The 15,772-nt window shown below is 39.7% G+C and overlaps 1 protein-coding gene across 1 annotated transcript in view; it reads right to left on the bottom strand.

The window, feature by feature from the left end:
* Positions 1–15,254, bottom strand: part of stk32a (serine/threonine kinase 32A) — a 67,480-nt gene extending 52,226 nt beyond the window's left edge. Inside the window, exons 1-3 of the mRNA XM_085363987.1 lie at positions 15,203–15,254; positions 9,648–9,703; positions 7,612–7,763 (exon numbers count right to left, since the gene is read on the bottom strand). Coding sequence (XP_085220113.1) covers positions 7,612–7,763; positions 9,648–9,703; positions 15,203–15,254 — 260 coding nt within the window. The remainder of the gene's footprint in view (positions 1–7,611; positions 7,764–9,647; positions 9,704–15,202) is intronic.
* Between the last annotated feature and the right edge of the window lie 518 nt (positions 15,255–15,772).

Here is a 15,772-nt window from a genome sequence, read left to right as displayed (position 1 = left end):
GCAGTGTCAGAATTTGGCATAAAAACAAAATGAGAGCATTGATCCATGCTGCCTTGTATCTTGTATTCAGGATGTTGGCATTGGGGTTATGGTGTGGGGGATAAATGCTTAGCCCCCTTACTACCAACTGAGCATCATTTAAACACCACAGCCTACCTGAATATTGTTGGTGAACATGTGCCTCCATTTATGACCACAGTGTGCTAATCTTCTGTTGCGTCTAGCAGTACAATGCACCATGTTTCAAAGCTCAAATCATCTCAAACTGGATATTGAACATTACAATGAGTTCACTGTACTCATACGGCATCAGTCACCAGATCTCAACCCAGCAGAGAACCTTTGGGATGTGGTAGAGCAGGAGATTTGCATCATGGATGTGCAGCTAAAAATCTGCAGCAATGTTACCGGCACCTTCCAGAATCGAGGCCATGAAGAATTAAAGCAGGTAACAGAAGGACTAAGGTGTATCTAATAAAGCAGTGTGTGAGCACAATTTTTTTTTAAATGTTTCAAAATCAAACTGTGGATGGCGCTCTCACTTTACCTGCATTACAGGATTTAAATGTTCCTGTCATTTGTTAAAGGAAAAAAGAAATACAAGAGTTTTTTGAGGGATGGGTTCAGTTGGTTGGTAGATTATCAATGGTCAGTATAACGATGTATTGTAATAACACATACGTTAATATGAAAGTTCAATGTATTACTTGTTCAACTACTTGATGAGTTCACAACTTTGTGTTGGCTTCAGGGCAGCGAGGCCATCAAGTTAATCGATATCACTCTAGAGCCGTCCGTGAAACCAGTTTAATCGAGTAGAAAACCAACTCTCACGCTTGGCTGAGGTTTCCATGTTTTCCTGTCCCACTAGGATTTCCGTCAAAGAGACAAGGTGGTAAAAACTGAAAGGGCTTAGCCATAAATGGGGGGTGGGGATGGGGGGGTGGGGTGGAAATGGAGGAGTGACTGACTTGCCAAAGACTTCCACATAAAAGAGACAAACCATCGTACACTCACACAGACCTATCTGTTTTTATGGTTGTGGTTTTTGCGCTGCGATTAGAGTGCATTAAGTATTTTGTTTTTTAATGATAGTTGATAATAATCAACATTGATCTGGAGGCGACTGACTTAGTATTAATACAGCTCTATAATTCAGCTATTTCAGCACTCTCTTCAAAAAAGAAAGAAAGAAACGGTGCTTGTGAATGTGCTCTCCCTCTCAGTCGCTCTCTGACCATGGGGAGCTGGTACTTGGAAGGCAGTTGAATATGAATGAAGTCTTTAGTGACCTGCTGCCACTGCTGTCAAAATGAATTAGAAATGGCACTGATTATGTTGTTTGCCACAGGTAGAGTCTGGGTCACAGAAGCTACCTGAGTTACCACTGACGCTGTCTCATATTAAAACTGTGCATTGCGCTGATCACTGTATGTAAACGAAAACAACCCTAGCAACTTAGAGAACCCCCCTTTCTAAATAACCTTGTTTTTAAAAGTGGTAGTCCAATCACAGCTGTAGTTGTTTGCTTTTTCTTTTCTGAACACATTTTTTGTTGTATCCTAGATTAATAGCAGCTAGACAGATAAAGTTTCACAAAACTTGTTAATAATGGATGACATAAACAACATAATGGCATGAAGAATGAAATGGAAAATAATCAGCCAGTAATGGGAGTCCCGTCTCCATTTGCCGTTGCACCTGCAGAAAGAACAGACATCCACAAGCAAATAACGCTGTTGATGCTTCAACCACAGTTGTGGGCTGACAGAAGCCAAGAGTCATCAGGCTGCAGATTAGCACCTGTGCATTACGTTGAAACTGTGAAAAACTTTTCATTCGCTTTCCTGGCATCGAGCCTGGTGTCTCTGTGGCGCGCTAGCTCTTTCTGTTTCCTCAGCTTGTCTTTTAACCGCTCCCACCTCCATAATATTCTTTCTTTCTGTACCTAGCTCTACTGTGCCACACATGCATTTCAATGTGACCCTTTGGTGGCTTTCAGGCAGCCGGTCCGATGGGAGAGCATCCGCCATGGAGCTTTTAGAAGCAAAGACACCCCGGGCCATTTTAGTAATGGAAGAAACCACAGGGGCTCACAACCTAATGGTAACGTGTCCTTACAAAAAGACTCCCTTTTCCCTCTGTCAAAGGTAACAGTTATGACATGTAAGGCTACACAGTTAATGAAATAATACTGAATATGCTGCAGTTTCCAAAGGCCTTATATTTTCATCACAATATAAAGCGCCCTGAGATGACTTTGTGTTGAATCAGAGCCATATAAATAAAACTGAATTGAATTTCTATACGGTATTGAATGAAACTCTCATCTAGTACATACTTAAATAATAAAAGGAAAATAATATAGCCACTGCCTCACTTGTATTTCTAACACTAAATTTAATATTGAAGCACTTACGACAGACTTTTGGTCTTTGCAGTAATCCATCTTCCATACACCTTTTGTGAAGTTAATGAACTAAAACTCCCTCTAAACTGCTGAGTGATTTTTGCTCATTAACATTTATCTATTGAATGCCCGCAGCATAACAACCACACCAGTGAATCTCAGTGATAAAATGCCTAATCAGGACTTTGTTGTTCACCACAGAGTAATGCAATTATAGTGATCAGACATAAATACTATACAGATGCACACACGCCTAATCTGACCACCACACCTTGTTTGAAATGGGCAGAGAGAGTCAACCGCTCAGACTGAGACATGCCGGATCGATGCCGACAGCCCTCCGACCTTCCTCCCACCCAATCTTCCAACACCTCCCTGTGACTGACAGCTTCCATCAGTCTGCGTCTAAAAAAAGAAGTGCATTGCTAAATTCTTGCCCTCAAATATATAAACTATTACACTTAAACAAGCAATAAGAAATACTACTTCAATAATTTAGCAAATGATAAAAATATTAATCAACTAACTTTTTTTGCATTTTTTTATCAGCAGGTTTTCCTACTTGTGTGCTTGAGTCTTCAGGGAATCAGCAACCGTGTTTGATTATCATATTTTCTGATTCAGGTCACCTTGACTGAAGACCAAATAATTGACGTGCTGACATGTTGCCTTCAAGCATTCAGCGATGGCTGCAGTGTTAAAAGTAAATTGAGGATTTCACACACAAATTTCGCAGATACACAAGGATACTGTTTGTACCTGACGTTCAAGAAGGCCTCGTTACAGTAATCGTGATATTCAAGTCTGGAGCTGGGCTTTTCTTTGGTTGTGCCAATCTTCTAAAATGCATCCTGTTTCTAAGCAGACTGTAGTTCTGCAGAATACAATGTGTCTGGTTTGCGGAACCTTTTATATAAGGATTCTTAGATGAATAGTCCTCTTTTTTGCCTTTTTCTGTGTGTGTGTGGGAGGACATCGTGGCTTCTGAGAACAAAGATGCACATGAATGAGAAATGATGAATGATGCCTTTTTCTGCATAGAAATCTAGTGCATTAGTAAGATTACATAATGCAAAAGAGGGACTCCCTAAAGCAAATGAAGCTTTTACTTCACAATGTCTCAGACTTTTGCTAATGTGCTTCTTTCTTTCTGCCTTTGACTGTTATACAACTATTTTTTTTATAATTGGCATGTTATATCATGAAGGTATTGGTTCCAGAATTTAGCAATGTCAATTAGAGGTCAAACTTTATATCAAGGTATTAAATTTGTAATAACATTTTATTGATGCAGGCAACTTACAGGTGTAAGTGTAAGTAAATGAAGAGCATTTTCCTTTCTTCTTTCCCATGAGCTTCTGTCACTGATGACACAGTTCGTAATTGAAACGAGGTGCCAGCAGGAGAAACAACAACATTATCTCCAGTGACACAGCCTAAGGCCTAGCCTGTTTCCCTGGAAATTTTAAGGAATTGTAACATCACCGACAAACACTTCAATATCTAAAGTACAGTAGCCTAACCTTGTAACTCTTCAGGAGTCTGCACGATATTGTCATTTAATAAAACTGAAAAATATTATCTATGCCTGGGATGTTACATTTTAGTTTGAGCTTTTTAACCAGCTGCCTGAAGCCTTGTTTTTCCACCACGTAACCACAGCAGTATTTTCCACCTACTGTTTGCCCTTTCTGTCATATGGAGTATAACTAGTGCTAGTATCTCCTCCTTCGTAGGCTGACTGTACTCATTAGTGTGTGTTCTTGCCTCAAGTGGTGAAATAAGTTTGTTGTTTGCACCTGTAGCTGGAACAATTTTCTTGCATATTTTGCAGCATAATGTGGTTTGCTGGAGGTTATTGAAGTAGCTCCCTTCTTAGCAACTAAACTGCCATCAGAGGCCGCTCTGGCTCTCAGACATGCCTGGGCTGGTCTCATTGTTGTGCGAATTAGCATTGCTATAGCAATGATACAGCGATATGACGTTTTTATTAAATTTGTAAAAAATGATACCAGTATTATTGCGGGGATATTGGATCAGCCCTAGATGTCATTATGGAGACTTCTGAAGTACTAAAGTAAGCCCACAACAGTCAAAATTACTGCATGACTGACTTTCTCTGCTTGAGGCTAGTGTTGCTCACAAACAAAACGAGTGCGCAACCAGTGCTCAACATTTCCAATACACTAAGCAACAAACAAGCTCTTTGAAAAAAGTTCTTCCTCTGTGTTATACCCTCGTCAACAAACAAATCGAATGCTAAATCCACAGTTAAACAGGCAGCAAGCCTAAAAGCTGAAACTTGCAGCCTCTCTGTGTTCCTCGCAGCATGACTGTACAGTATCCCTTCCCTTTTAGTCAAAGGATTGTAATGCCAACGAGTGGTTGACACCACAATGTATGACTTTCATGCCCAACTGGCTGCTTTACTGTTTGTGGTGCGATCAAAACCAATACTTTTTACATTTTAAATGCATAACATGGCATAAATAGCTTTGTTTTCACTCCTGTCTCTCAAATGCATTGCTGTTTGGCTGCCCAGTTTCCAGACATTCTGAGGCAATGCCCAGTCGCAAGTGCAGTGGCAGCAAGAGGAGCAAAAAGGAAGTATAGCAGGTGGTGAGGGAGTGAAATAGGAGAGGTGAGAGAAGACACGTAAGAGGTGACTGAAAAGAGGAAGAGGAGAGGACAGCCAGGAGGCAGCTTTCTGCATCTAACTGGCTCAGTGCAGTTCATACGCTTGCAGGTAATCTCTCCCTCTCTCTGACCTTGAGCACTTACCTCAGGACAATCATAACTTATGCCAACTCAACATGAAAGAGAGAGAGAGAGAGGGAGGGAGAGAGGGAGAGAAAGAGAGTGGGCATAGCGCTGACCCAAGCACATCTCTAGAGGATATCACCCCCACCCTGAGGGGCTTACACTGCCAACAGCATTAACTTCCTTTTTTTTTTTCATCCAACACAGCATGCAATCAAGCAAGAAAGCAAGCACTGGTATTGTTTGTCTGATGAGTCCGTACACTGCACAGACTGCACTGCACTCTGCCTGTGTCTTCTTTTCTTTTTCTGTTTTCATGTGTCCATCTATCCTCTCCTCCTCTCCTTTTTTGAAAAAATGTGCTTAAATGACTTGTTATTCATTCTCACCAAAGTAGGTTTTATTTCCATCATATAGGTAATTAAAAATTAAGCATTAATATTGCCAAACTAGCAATCAATTATATAAAAGTGACACAATGGATAAAGAGTAGAAAACAAAATACCTGATACCTCACAAGTGTTCAGAAGGACATACCTTAAAATCAAAAAAATATGTAAGAGGAAATGATAATAATAATAATCATCACTATCATTGTAACAGAACTGAACAAACAACTATCTTTCAATCTTTAAAAAACAGACTGTGTGTGTTGTTGCTGTTTTTCTTCGTCTTTGGAAAGACATCTTTCTGCCTCTCAGCTTGACAGAAGACCAGGGTGGCTTCCTTTCAAACGTTGCAGTGTGGGAGTGCTTATCAAGAATTAATGACGCCTTTCAGAAGAAAACTTAACAAGCTATACTTATCAGGCATCTTCAGTACGATTCTTGGTGCTCAATATTATGACGAATGGCTGGTTAAAGGTACCTGATGAGTCATCCTAGATTAGCATTCCCAGTTTGAATGAGCTTGTACAGTTGTCGAGTAAAAGATTTCCTCAAACCGAGATGCGGTGAGGCAAGTGGGAAGCTGCCAAGAGAGGAGATACATTTGCTGTTCTTCAGTGGTCAACAGCTTTCTGGATGAATCTGCAGGCTCACTCCAAGACTGTGTAAAAAGGGTTTGTTTTTGTTGTTTTGTTTAATTGATCACACTCTTTCATTGGGTCTGCGCATTTACTGATTTGATAGGATCCAGTCACCATATAAAATAAATAAGTGAGAAGGAATGCATTACTAAACCAACGACGGGGCATTTATAGCTGATGGCAATAACCAGTGTGAAACACAAGCCTTTGAGATCAGCTGCTGAAATGGAAAGCATTCATAATTTCACAGCAGCCTTTTGTGTACATATTTAATGAATTCAGCAGTATTCTGCTAAAGTCACTTAGTGCTAAATTCAATACACTCTGAGCCAGAATTAAAAAAAAAAAAACAACACATTTCTGTCCCCAAAATCTCTGACAGAAATGACCCTGGGAAGATTCATTCATGCATTCATGAATCTATCAGACACACATACAGAATGAAAGAAAGACCCAACCAAACATCTAAATACAGTTGTTTACAGAAGTTTATATCCACTAATCATGGGCATGAATGTCATGGTAATTTGGGGTTTTTAATGATGCCTTTGAAATGTTCTTCTACCAGGGTGGAATGATTGTACAGCATGCATCTTTACCGACTTTAAGCAGGACGAATTGGATGCACGAGTTTGAAATCATTTTTCTTATCCACATTGGATCAAAAGTATGTATACAGGCTCAAAATATATACACGCACCTCCACTCTTATTTGGTTAGATCACCTTTAGAATCTTGCATCCTGACTAGATGTTTTGGTAGCCTTCAACAAGTGTCTGGCAGAACTCTGCCTGGATATTTGACCACTATTCTTTCAGCATTTAAACTGCTCAGGTTCCTGGCATGGACTCAGCTTTAAGTATAATTCCCAAATTTTCAACAGGGTTCAGGTCGGAGCTTTGGAAAAAGTCTGTAAGCTTAATATAAGAATGCTTTATCCACTTGTGTATTTGAGATCATTGTCCTGTTGAAACACCCATCTGCGCTCAGTCTTGGAATCGGCACTCATTTGGAAAAAGCTCCAGTTAAAATACCTTCCCAACTTGATTAAATATAAAATATAGATAAATCTTCACTGAGTTCCTTGGATATTGTCATTGTTCTGTGCATTGGTCAATCCAATGAGTGCTGTCAAACAAATCCTTTTTATGCTAGCAAAGAGCAACTACCAGTTGTAATCGGCCCTGACAAGTTAAAAGACACTGCAGAACCTTAAGCATCACGTAATAAAAGTAAAGTGTATCGATGTGACTTAGAGAAAATCCAAAATGAATTTAAACTTGTGCGCCCAATTCTTATTGTTCAAAGTCATTAAGGATGTATGCTGATGCATGCTTATTACAATGACATTGCCCATAATGAGTGCATGCAAACTTCTGACCACAACTGCACTTATTACAGCATGATGACTTACCAAAAGTTGACCAGGAAAGGATGTTCAAGGTTCTGCATGATCTGGAGTTCTTTGAGGACGTTCCTCACTTCGTTCCGCTCCACGCATTTTAACTTGTTCATGTACTTCATGGCATACATCTTCTTGGTATCTTTCTTCTGCACAATGCAGACCTTAAGTGACAAGATCACATGTGACAACATGGCGTAAGGTAAATTCCTGTTGATTATTAATTCATTATTTGTGATATGAATCAAAAAACAGCATTCTGTTTTTAAAAATACTCAGACTAACAAATTTACAGTATGACTTATGTTTCCATCATTCATCCATACTTATCTAAAAACTTTTTTTCCACCAACAAAGGAAGAGGTGGACCATTTGAAACACTTCTGCAATAACCAGAAACACAGTCTACCAAAAAAGGTTGGATGGAAAGTTGGGGAGGAAAAGATTTGTCTTTAAGCCAGTGATCAAGAATTTAATCCCCTCTTAAGATGTTTAACTTTTCACACCAGCATATTTAGCATTTTAGAGATGGGGAACATCAGGTTAGCACTCATTAGAATTGCTAGTGTGTGTCAGTGGGGAATGCAGTCAGTTTTCTCAAATAAATAGCATTAATTATATGATCCAGCAAAAAGAAACAGCGGAATATAACAACCCATTACGATGTGAAAAGCTGCTGTTGTGTATCAAATGCATACAGACGGTATATGACGACTCAAACAGGGAAACACATGCATTTTTATTAACATGTAGAGTTGTAATAACACTACACTTTTTTGTTGTCATGTTTGTCTGAGCTACAAGCGTCAATAAGCCAGTGATTGCTGCTAAGAGAGTGATCTGCGGACCAGCTGGCACAGTTAATCAGCCAAACCCTGATCACATCACTCCTCCCATTGAACAGCTTGCCATCTACTGTGATTAGACTGCTTATCTGTCACTGGACACAGTGTCGATATTGTGCGGGTCTCTGTTGTGTGTGAAGGTTATTGCATGTGCATGGGAGTGCCTGCATCTCTATATGTGCTTACATGTACTGTAGGTGCTGATGTGAATTACTATGCAGCACTTGGCTTAACATGGTGCTGCTGTTAAAACTTTTACCACGTCTCGGGGTGTGGTTTTATTTACGACAACATGCTGTGCTCTGTGCAGAACTCAAACAAGTGGTTGATTTGCTGAAAGAAAAATGGGGACCATACTGAGAATTCATTATTAGTTTTATTATCAGTTTGTAAGCAAAACATCAAATTTTCCTCATTTCAGCCTCTACATTGTGCAGATTCTATCAGATAATCTGACGGTAAACTGGATGGACTATTGGTCAAAAAACATCCATCTACTTTGGCTTTAGGGAATTAAAATGGCCATTAATTTCACAGTGAATAATGTAGAAAATTAGCAAATTAATAAGCCATGACATTAATCAGTGGCTGCAGCTCTAGGATTACATGGAACTTAGGAACAACCTGAGAGGTTTGCCTGCATGCTGTCACAACAAACACAGACTTAGTTTTATATGTAATAACTATTTTTTTTTTTCATTTTGTGACTGATTTTTTACATTTCAATAATCCAACCATAAAATTGATAGTTTTATAGTTCCATTATATATTTGTTGTTGCAGTTTTCTCTCAAATTATTGGCTGGGCGACATCTTAAGCAACACCAGTCTTCTGGAAGTGTGCATTGTCAAGTTGAGTCAAGTCAAGTCAAGTGGCTTTATTGTCATTTCAACCATGTGCAGTGGTACAGTGCACAGTGAAGCGAGACGCTCCTCCAAGACCATGGCGGTACATATAACAGACAATCAACACAGGACAACATAAAGTGCAAGTGTGCAAAAATTGCTAGAAAACAAAACAAAGACAGATAGTGCAACTCCAGAACAAGGTGTGTGTGTGTGTGTGTGTGTGTGTGTGTGTGTGTGTGTGTGTGTGTGTGTGTGTGTGTGTGTGTGTGTGTGTGTGTGTGTGTGTGTGTTTTACTGTTGTTTCCAGCTAATCTGGGTTTATATTCCATCTAATTTCTTATGAAAAGAAACTTACCTTTCCGAAGCTCCCTTTTCCTATTGCCCTTAAGATCTGGAAATGGTCGAAATTAACTGTTGGCATAAACAAGGAGAAAAAAAACAGTTTCTTAGAATCAACACAAAACTAAAACAGAAATTAAGACCTAAAATATTATGTATGTAACTGTAACAAGATGGTGTTATAGATTTGTGACAGGGGATTTCTTTAAATCACCCCAGTAATTCTTCAGCTAAGACACCTGAGTTAGACACCTGTGTTGTTTTTACTCATTCACTATCAAAGTGAGTCCGTGGCATGACATTGTATCCTCGGTTACAGAGCTGTGTTCATGAAAGTCATTGGATCACAACCTGTAAGGTTTATACCCTAAATTTACAGTATTGACAATTACCAAAATAACTTTTTTTATTTTTCTGTAAAGGTTAAGCCACAAGTATGCGAACACTCTTAAATTAAAATGTTATTTTTAATACTAAAATATATTTGTAGTTATCCAGAATTTTCCAAATTTGTTGTTTTATAAAAAAAAATTCAAAGCTTGTTTTTGGCAGATTTCTAAAGCATTTCTGTTTTGTTGTTTTCATGATAGGTGGGCTAGTAAACATGATAAGAACTGTGCTTGAGAAAGCTTCATGAATTTGCTCCTGGAGGACTAAAAGTGAACTACTTGCAAATAACTTAGGGGCAGATACAAACCTTTAGGAAGTGAAATTACAAGTGTGCATCCTTTAAAACTAGGTCACTGATGTATTATAAATGCAAAAACCTGCATGTGTCACACCAGTTACAGTAGGTTCACTGTGAGGTTTGCTTTAAGCTCATTTTAGAACAATGCACCAGTCATGCTGAAACAGATGGAGGTCTCCCGGGCAACCAGAAGTCGCAGGTTTCTAATGTGACAGAGAAATGAAATAACCTTCAGCCACAAAGATGTCTGATATGATGTCTGTTCCTAAACACCCATTTCAGACAACCTAAGCATTTCAGTAGCTCTGCTTCTTTGCTGCCAGCTTTTGCGTCCTTCCCTCGCTCCCTGTGTCTCACCCACACACAAAGACAGACGCAACCTGAACCGCAGCTTAACTCCATATCTCAGTATCCATTTATCAGCAACATTTATCGCCAATTGGAACCGGATGGGGATGTTTGTTTCTTGCTGTCATGACAACCAGGACAGAAGGTTTTCCCTCTCCGCTGTTTCCCCGAGGATGGAACAGCTGCTGCCCACTCTTTCCACTCATCTGTCTGTGCGCGAGCGTGGTCACACACAGACAGAGGGAAGAGGCACGCGCACGTGAATTATCGGCTGCATTCACAATCATTATCAAAAACACGCTTGCTTTTTGACATATAGCGCTGACCTAAAACATTACCTGCCTCTTTTGCAGCAGTGTACCGTGCGTACACGCACTCACTCAGCCTGCAGTCACTAGATGTATTGGATGTGACAGTTAATGTTATGCTCTGTTAGTCACGTATATCTGGCACATCCTCGTCTCACACTATCGGCACTGGAGTGTTTACACAACCTATTCCATATGAGGTCTGCTTTGTGATGCACATGCATGCTTGTAGCAGCCAATATACTGATGCACTTGCATGAACTCATCATATAGAGCCACACTTTTAGTAAACATAGTCATTTTTTTCTGCTGAGCTTATGCTTTTTGTTTATTTTTTTATTTATTTTTTTATAAAGACAGCTGTGATCGTGGTTGGAAGCAGACAGACTACAGAGAGAGCAAGAGATTGAGCGATAGAGACAAAGGCAGACACAGAAAGAGAGGCTGTGAGAGCAAGGTGGAGACTCATAATTTACTAGCAGTGCTTTGAATGGTTTAATGTGATGGACACATGAGTAACAGAGCATGTAATGATTCAAGTCTGCATATGAGTGGAATTGGCAAATTGACAGCGTTTCCATGACTTAAACTAGCTGAGGAAGTCATGTGACTGACTCTGGCACTCATCTGCTAGTCAATTTGAATCTGACTGACATGTGCTTATCAGTTTGGATTGAAATAATCACGCTTGGTCAGTTTGAGCCTCGCACAGTCTCTCACACTCTCAGCATGACTGGTACGTACTCTTTCTTACTCGGTCCGAGTGTGCCCAGGCTGGGAACATTTCAAATATCATCCTTTTCTAGAACAGTTGCTCTGACAACTGAAACAGAATCAGCTGGTCAGTCTGCTCTAATCTCACTAAAGTACGGGAAGGTGTAAACAGGACTCATCAATATACTATTGCACAAGGTAGCACGTGCACGTGTCATAAGGGACACATGAAGCACACCCATCATTCCCCAGGGGAGATAAACGTGTCTTGACAGAGTTCACCTTCATGCACACACCTCTGTGTAAATCACCTAATATGGGTTGAGTGTAAGCTAGAAAATATGCACTGACGCCAGCCCAGAAAACAGATTATTCCACAGATAAATTGATTACAGGGTCGGATTTATCAATGAGCAACAAATACATTTAAAAAATGTTTGTGTTTAGTTTATGTCTATTTTTTTCTACGTTTTCTTACTATTGCTTTAAATGCATTTGCGGTTGAGTGTGGAAAAAGAAAGGGGATGCACATGAAAATGGCACAAACTGAAATATATCTATATTTGCATAGCTGCGTATTTAGCTTAAGCGCGCAATCTCACATTCATTTGTGTCAGTTACTAATCTCCATAAATCTCTGCATGTGAGTATAAATAACCTGTAGATAAGAAGAAGGTTTCTGGTTTCCGTTTGCAGTCTGGGCTGCACTGACCAATCATGTTTGACCAGGCTTCAGCTGCATGAACTGAGAGCAAACAACAGATTGCATCTATTTAAGTGCACTTTTGAAACGATCGGCTGTTATCTAGCAACTATTTAGTTTTTTAATAGGTTTTTAAATGTAAATTAGCTACATGTGCAAACAGTGGCAACAGACACAACAGGAAGCCTTGGGCCTGATATTTGTTGGCAGTGTTAGAAGCTCCAAACTACTGTTAGCTCCCTTATGGCTAACAACAGAATAAACGAGAAATCATTTATCTCTTTATATACAGGTGTAATGTATAGAGAATCAACACATTATTTTTTTATCTGACACACAATGATAGTCTAAGATTTTGAAATATGACCATTTATAAATGTTGACTTTACAAACAAACTGGTTTGCGACTGGTATCACCTCACAGTGACCTTTGACGCTTCTGAAGCATGAAGCGATACTTCAATTTGCATCTTTATTGCTACTCAAAGCAGCGAGCACATTATTAACATGCGGACCACCAACAATTGTCAAAAGAAAAGATTAGAAGTGGAGATTCTTGGCAGGTTAGGAGGTTGAATAATTTTGGAAGTCGTGCTTGCCCTACCTTTAAGCCATGCAAAAAAAAAACCCAAAAAAACCCAACTTGTACCATTGTATGTGGAGCAGTCTCTCACTTTTCTGTCTCTCCAATAATCTTTCCTCGCCTTCTTTAGTATCCCCCTTGTTCCCCTAATTACACTGGGTTTCAGGTATCTTAGGTAATCTAGACAGTATAGAGCAATGAGGGGATACAAAAGTAAAGTAAGGGACACCTATCTCTTCCTGTCGCTCACGGGACTTTCATCAGTGACAGGATGACTTTTTTTCGAGGATGCAGGGCTATTAAAAAAAATCAAAACAATGTTTCTCAACAATGTGTTTTATATTCACCCTCTCTCAGTGAAATCAATTCAATTCAATTCAATTTTATTTATATAGCGCCAAATCACAACAAAAGTCGCCTCAAGGCGCTTCATAACCCACGCTTTATTTGTGAGAAAGAGAAGTGTCAAAGAAGGTACACTATGGCATTAACTCGAGAGTTCAGAGGAGCTCCGATATGAATGACATTTCCAGAATAGCACACGAGATGACTAAGCATCAGGGTTAACCATGAATAATTACTTGATCTTTGATAAAGGTTGCCTCGATTGAAAAAGAGAAAACAACAGATTTCATTAGAGAGTGTGGGCCAGAGTGAAAAATCGGACTCTGGTTGGTCGCATAATAGCTATGTTTCTAAAATTCTAATGATAATTAGGAGAGTAGAGTAGCATCCTGCCCTGGCTTAAACCTTTGGCTAAATGCAGCCTTAGTCTGCAACTTTATAAAAAGACACAAATATATCACATCACCTGATATACTGGATATAGAGAAGAAGGTAAGAAAACCTGGAAAAACCACTCCACTTCTGACTAAATTACTGACTCATGTAACACAGACTTTTTTGAAGGCCTTGGGGTTCCGCCAGAGTGGAATTAATTTCCGAGACTGACTCAGATCAATAACATCACAGACTATTATCTACTCAGGACACAAAGAAAAAGAAAATTTATTCAAACCAGGAGCTTCCGAGTTAAAGTACTAGTCCTATCAAAGGCTCCCTTGACTGCAATCAGCCTGAAAAAGAAAAACAATTCCTAACCATGCAAGACTTGGGTGATCAATAATGATAGATGTAAAGTAAGTAAGTAAGTAAGTAAAATTTTATTTATATAGCACATTTCTAGATAGAGATCACAAAGTGCTTTACAAGATATAACAGATTAAAAAGACAAAATACAAACAAAGTTAGCAAAAGGCAGTTTTAAAAAGATGTGTTTTTAGCTGTTTTTTAAAAGTAATCAATAAATCAGCGGATCGTAAGTCCTGAGGAAGGGAATTCCACAGTCTGGCGGCCACAGTAGCAAAAGCTCTATCACCCCTAGTTTTCAGTCTCGTATACTGAATGACAAGTAGGCCCTGACTACTCGACCTCAGAGACCTACTAGGGGCATAGGGCTGTAAAAGTTCAATAATATATGGTGGTGCTTGTTGTTGAAGAGCCTTGAAAGTTAAAACCAAAATCTTAAACTGGACTCTAAATTCAACAGGAAGCCAATGTAACTGCATGAGCAACGGTGTTATATGTGAAAATTTAGAAGCTTTCGTCAAAAGTCTTGCTGCAGCATTCTGAACGATCTGCAGACGCTCCAAAGAACCTTTATTTAAACAAGTAAACAGGGAATTGCAATAGTCCAGTCGTGAAGAGATAAAAGCATGAATAACAATCTCCAGTTCGGTATAGGATATAATAGAGCTCAATTTAGAAATATTTCTTAAATAAAGAATTAAAGAAAAAAACAGATGAGTTTTGATGAATGTCTTTGGCATTCAGTAAACAGCTTTTGTTTTTCTCTCCTGTACGCCTAACTATAAGAATATTTGCAAAAAATATATACACTGTTGTGGTCATATTAAAGCTAAACAGTTGTATATCAAGAGGTATTCCTCTTTTTCCTTACTGATGAGGAGTGGCTGCAGACCTAATCAGCATGTTACACTTCTATGCATTAACTGTAAGTGCTCTTAATCTTGGAAAGAGGATGGAAACATCTTTGCACATCAAAAAAAGCTGAAGAAAAGACGGGTTAAGCCAATCACTCAGTGGTGGTGAATCCTGCTCCCATCCTTTGCTGTCTTTGGTTTCGTTTAGATGTTAATCTCAAAGTAAAGACACTAAAAGTAGAAAAGAAGTGAAACAAGAACTATTTTAAAGGTTTAATACTCACCCTCATCTGTGTCTTCTGTGACTGGAGCCTTGCTGGACTGGCCAAGCCCCATGGTTGCTTCTCTTGTGGATTTTTCCTGTTGTGCTCAACTCAACTCAGCACCGAACAGCTCTCCCTCTGAGACTCACTCATAGCCTGGTCAACAACTGGCCCCAAACACACACACATACACACAGACAGCCTCACGTGCTCGATTGCGTTTTGCTGACTTGAATAGGTCCCGTCTTCCTCTTAACTGCCCACCTCGACACAACCACACATCACTGGATCCATACACGCGCCCACAGAGAGTGAAGGACTTGGGGAAAACACTAAAGGCACTGAAGTGCTGACACGCACACATAAACACACAGACACACACACACAGGCAGCACAACTACAGCGTACGTTCCCTGTCTGTCTTCGCTGCTGTTCAGGCGACTGCAGGCAGACGGGCAGCTCGTCCAAGCCAGGAGGCGGGTGGGTGATGTGCCTCTGCCTCTGACCCTCTGATGACTGAGAGTCTAACCTGTGCAGGAAGGCAGGCAAACATGACACCGCCATCGGAGTGAGAGAAGGCGGGACAGAGAG

This window comes from Diplotaxodon limnothrissa, linkage group LG10, assembly GCF_057381915.1.
Source record: "Diplotaxodon limnothrissa isolate DT_005_m linkage group LG10, D_limnothrissa_male_GT1.1, whole genome shotgun sequence".
NCBI lineage: Eukaryota > Metazoa > Chordata > Actinopteri > Cichliformes > Cichlidae > Diplotaxodon > Diplotaxodon limnothrissa.
This window is presented reverse-complemented; position numbering and strand designations above follow the sequence as displayed.